General features: G+C 41.0%; 1 protein-coding gene across 4 annotated transcripts in view; it reads right to left on the reverse strand.

The window, feature by feature from the left end:
* Positions 1–5,412, reverse strand: part of kcnq2a (potassium voltage-gated channel, KQT-like subfamily, member 2a) — a 30,642-nt gene that overhangs the window by 20,904 nt on the left and 4,326 nt on the right. For all 4 annotated transcript variants that reach the window (XM_046075883.1, XM_046075882.1, XM_046075880.1 and 1 more), the window contains exons 2-3: positions 4,331–4,481; positions 1,755–1,845 (exon numbers count right to left, since the gene is read on the reverse strand). In XM_046075883.1, the coding sequence (XP_045931839.1) occupies positions 1,755–1,845; positions 4,331–4,481 (242 nt within the window). The remainder of the gene's footprint in view (positions 1–1,754; positions 1,846–4,330; positions 4,482–5,412) is intronic.

A 5,412-nucleotide genomic window follows, 5' to 3' on the forward strand; every position in this document is an offset into this window, starting at 1 on the left:
CGTGTTCCTGTAGTTTATGGAACACGTTCCTGCAACGTGTTCCTGAACATGTTCCTAGAGCGTGTTCCTGTAGTTTATGGAACACGTTCCTGCAACGTGTTCCTGAACATGTTCATAGAGCGTGTTCCTGTAGTTTATGGAACACGTTCCTGCAACGTGTTCCTGAACATGTTCATAGAGCGTGTTCCTGCTGTTTATGGAACACGTTCCTGTAACGTGTTCCTGAACATGTTCATAGAGCGTGTTCCTGGAGTTTATGGAACACGTTCCTGTAACGTGTTCCTGAACATGTTCATAGAGCGTGTTCCTGGAGTTTATGGAACACGTTCCTGCAACGTGTTCCTGAACATGTTCATAGAGCGTGTTCCTGCTATTTATGGAACGTGTTCCTGCTGATTATAGAGCGTGTTCCTGCTGTTTATGGAACGTGTTCCTGTAACGTGTTCCTGAACATGTTCATAGAGCGTGTTCCTGCAGTTTATGGAACACGTTCCTGTAACGTGTTCCTGAACATGTTCATAGAGCGTGTTCCTGCAGTTTATGGAACACGTTCCTGTAACGTGTTCCTGAACATGTTCATAGAGCGTGTTCCTGCAGTTTATGGAACACGTTCCTGTAACGTGTTCCTGAACATGTTCATAGAGCGTGTTCCTGCAGTTTATGGAACACGTTCCTGTAACGTGTTCCTGAACATGTTCATAGAGCGTGTTCCTGCAGTTTATGGAACACGTTCCTGTAACGTGTTCCTGAACATGTTCATAGAGCGTGTTCCTGCAGTTTATGGAACGTGTTCCTGTAACGTGTTCCTGAACATGTTCATAGAGCGTGTTCCTGTAGTTTATGGAACGTGTTCCTGCAACGTGTTCCTGAACATGTTCCTAGAACGTGTTCCTGTAGTTTATGGAACGTGTTCCTGCAACGTGTTCCTGAACATGTTCATAGAACGTGTTCCTGTAACGTGTTCCTGAACATGTTCATAGAACGTGTTCCTGCAGTTTATGGAACATGTTCCTGTAACGTGTTCCTGAACATGTTCATAGAGCGTGTTCCTGCAGTTTATGGAACATGTTCCTGTAACGTGTTCCTGAACATGTTCATAGAGCGTGTTCCTGCAGTTTATGGAACATGTTCCTGTAACGTGTTCCTGAACATGTTCATAGAGCGTGTTCCTGCAGTTTATAGAACGTGTTCCTGCAACGTGTTCCTGAACATGTTCATAGAACGTGTTCCTGTAGTTTATGGAACATGTTCCTGTAACGTGTTCCTGAACATGTTCATAGAACGTGTTCCTGTAGTTTATGGAACATGTTCCTGTAACGTGTTCCTGAACATGTTCATAGAACGTGTTCCTGTAGTTTATGGAACATGTTCCTGTAACGTGTTCCTGAACATGTTCATAGAGCGTGTTCCTGCTGTTTATGGAACGTATTCCTGCTGATTATAGAACGTGCGTATGCTGTTCATACACAGATCTATAGCTCTGGCTTCCTATCACATAAGCCTGAGGAAAAGGATTTTAGATGAACTTTTGGGCTGATTCTGAAAATAGCTCCTGTTTCATTTTCTCCAATAATTACTAAACTGATCATTGCTGCTTTAGAACCAGCGGAAATCAAACCTGATTTAAAGTGACAAGTTTAAACATCTCAGGATGTGTTGAAACGTTCCATGTTCTATTTAAAGATGTTTTTCAGTGTCTGATCTGAAGATAGATGAGGTGTATTTTTAACAACGTGAATCGTGCAGCGTTTTACCAGAATGTAGAGAGCATCCTCTGAACTCTTCTCGTACTCCCTGATGGTGGAGAACACAGACAGAACCAGACAGGAGAACACCAGCAGGAACCTGAACAGAGAACACATTAAACACACACGGCTCTCGGGTTTCTGAACACCAGATCTGTTTCAGGGGGAAGATTCAGACTGTGACACCTGATCTGCAGTCTGTCTTCTGCTGGTTCTGTACGCTGGTATCCATTAATCAATAATCATTAATGATTCATTCAGACAGCTCTCAGGTTTTTAAATTTTATTCCTGATGAACATGACATTTTCATTTCCCATGACTATGACCGTTCTCTAACTGACGTGCAGATGTTCCAGCTGATAGCATCACCTGCTGTGGTCTCAATCTGTATGTGGGTGAGTGACATCTTATTGTAAAGTGGATCTCAGAGTGTGTGTAAAAATGGAGGAAGTCAGAAATGTTGTTGCTAATCTGTTAGATGCTAACATACTAACACCAATATCCGGGTCTGTTTGGGAACCAATGGGACGCCAGAAACATGACAGCCATCAGACGGGCTGCTGTGACGGCAGCTGCTCTTCTCTTTACAGTCAGACTGGATTGGATTAGCTGTTAGCAGTGGACCCGTGGATGTGCAGACAGATTACTGTGATACTGATTCTCAGGTTTAAAATGCTCCAGCAAGCACAGGGGAGACCTCCTATCGAGTGTCAGCTGGGTCTGGGAGGAGCAGGAATAGCTAACGGATGGACGGACAGTTTAGATTTCATTCCCCACCTTAATGGCATTAATGTTCATTCAGTCTGAATGGAGTCTAACAGTGTACAGGGCGGTACACAGCTTTGAGTTAAATCGGGGCCGTGAGACGCCACACGTCCATTTTCTCACGCAGTGAAAATATCAATAAATACAGATGCATATAAGCGATAAAGGGAAAGAGCATGGTAGAGTGTGGTTCCACATCAACCAGAGCCGGTGCAGTACAGTAAAACCTGATTCTGAACTCCTTGATCTCTCCCTCCGCCCCTTCTTCTCATGAACTCCTCAAGCATGTATTTATAATCATAATGTTCTCCTCACAATAAAGAGACACTGGACCTGAAAACATTCATTTCCAGTGAAAACAGCTGACCGTGTGTCACTTCTTCAAACATATCCATAGATATATTTCATATTTTGATCCACTTCTTATATGCTGTGTTTGAAGTTGCAAATGGAACATTATGTGTTGATATGTGCCTCAATAAATCCTTCAGTCCAATCACCAACATGCATTATTCATGACCACTCTGCACGCTGCTGCTGTTGCAGGCTTGTAGCTCGCTACCACGAGAAAACTGTGCACTGAAACTGTTGAGGAAGGCCAATGTGTCTCTGCAACGAGAGCACCTCTGCTGCAAAGGAATATATTTCAGAGCATCCCAGCTTTGAGGCAATTTATCAGTCAAATTTATGTTCGCAACAAAAACTTCAAACTCAGCAAACTACGAGCTGGTCTCGTTGTCTTCAGTAAGTCTCGCTCTAGCAGAAGGGCCCTACAGCGTCTCTCCAGGCGGCATGGATCCCTGGTCAAAAGAACAGGTCTTTCACATGTAGATGAGGGTCATTCTCCTGTTAGCGCCCTGAACTTGGTCCCAGGGCGTTTTTTGAAACTCTTCTGGCTCGACTGAGGAAAGCTGATGTAACGTCCCCAGCTGTGGACGGATCCACTGACAACTCGACACAGCTTTGGGCCTAATACCACCACAAGGACATTCAAATGGGGAAATCAGTTTCCAGAGGATTGTTGCTTTTTTCAAGTACAAGCTGAAGCGTTTCTAGAGCAAAAGTCGGATGATGGATTCGTGTCAGAGATGTGCTTTTTAAGCAACATCGTTTGAATTCACTTAATCTGGGACTACTAGCGAAACCACCAAAATGTCTGGTCCCGGGCCCTTAGCTTTCTGAAAATGTGGCCCCTTTAGCAATATAGCTGAATCACCCTGCTATACCGTACATCCTGAATAGCCCAGCATGTTCAGGAAGGTTATGTGTTGAACGTGCAGAGTAAGACTTCCCCCAATGCTCCTGTCCTCCCGGTCCTTCCAATGAAACAAAGTGACTCCATAAATTCACCAGAAAGCAGGAAAAGAGTTTCTGAACAGTTTTCTGAAGCGGCGGCGTCACGTGAAGTGTCGTCTGTGATGACGGCGGCAGAGATCACAGCTGCATCTGCTGTCTGTCTGTCTTTATTTTCCTCTGTCCCTCTCTCCTCCTCTTCTTCTCTCCACAGTTGTGTATTATTTATTGATTATCTGCATCTGTATTTATTGATATTCTAATTGTGAATTCATTATTGAATAACTCAGAATATGATTATGGTGTCTCTTTTGAGCATTGGAAATGATTTAAGAGTCTAAACATTTCAGGGCAAACTGAAATGATGTAACTCATATGATCAGCCTCACATGTGACTGAATGGAAATGAGGATGTTCCTGCCGACAGACGGACTCTCCGACTCAAAGTAATGAAAACTCGTATAGATCTGGGAACACTGTAACAGACAGGTGTGTAGTCAGGTGTAATCTAAAGACAGGTATTTACACATAGGCGTGGTAGATGAAGGCCCATCCTCGAGGTCTCTCCAGTACGTTGTACAGGAAGTTCTGCAGTCGTCTGTAGAAGGCATTTCGTTTCGGAGGTTTCTTTCCTCCAGAGACACTGCTGCGCTGCCGCCGAGGACCCTCCTCCCCACCTAAACACAGGTATTCACTGATTCACACTAACACTTACACACAGACGCTAATATTTACTCACTGACTCTAATATAACACTAATATTTACACACTGACTCTAATATAACACTAATATTAATACTAATATTTACTCACTGACTCTAATATAACACTAATATTTACACACTGACTCTAATATAACACTGATATTTACACACTGGCACTAATATTAACACTAATATTTACACACTGACTCTAATATTAACACTAATATTTACACACTGACTCTAATATAACACTAATATTTACACACTGACTCTAATATAACACTAATATTAACACTGATATTTACACACTGACTCTAATATTAACACTAATATTTACACACTGACTCTAATATAACACTAATATTTACACACTGACTCTAATATAACACTAATATTAACACTGATATTTACACACTGGCTCTAATATTAATACTAATATTTACTCACTGACTCTAATATAACACTAATATTTACACACTGACTCTAATATAACACTAATATTAACACTGATATTTACACACTGGCTCTAATATTAATACTAATATTTACTCACTGACTCTAATATAACACTAATATTTACACACTGACTCTAATATAACACTAATATTAACACTGATATTTACACACTGGCTCTAATATTAATACTAATATTTACTCACTGACTCTAATATAACACTAATATTTACACACTGACTCTAATATAACACTGATATTTACACACTCTAATATTAATACTAATATTTACTCACTGACTCTAATATAACACTAATATTTACACACTGACTCTAATATAACACTAATATTAACACTGATATTTACACACTGGCTCTAATATTAATACTAATATTTACTCACTGACTCTAATATAACACTAATATTTACACACTGACTCTAATATAACACT

This window comes from Micropterus dolomieu, linkage group LG18 (assembly GCF_021292245.1).
Source record: "Micropterus dolomieu isolate WLL.071019.BEF.003 ecotype Adirondacks linkage group LG18, ASM2129224v1, whole genome shotgun sequence".
Classification (NCBI taxonomy): Eukaryota; Metazoa; Chordata; class Actinopteri; order Centrarchiformes; family Centrarchidae; genus Micropterus; species Micropterus dolomieu.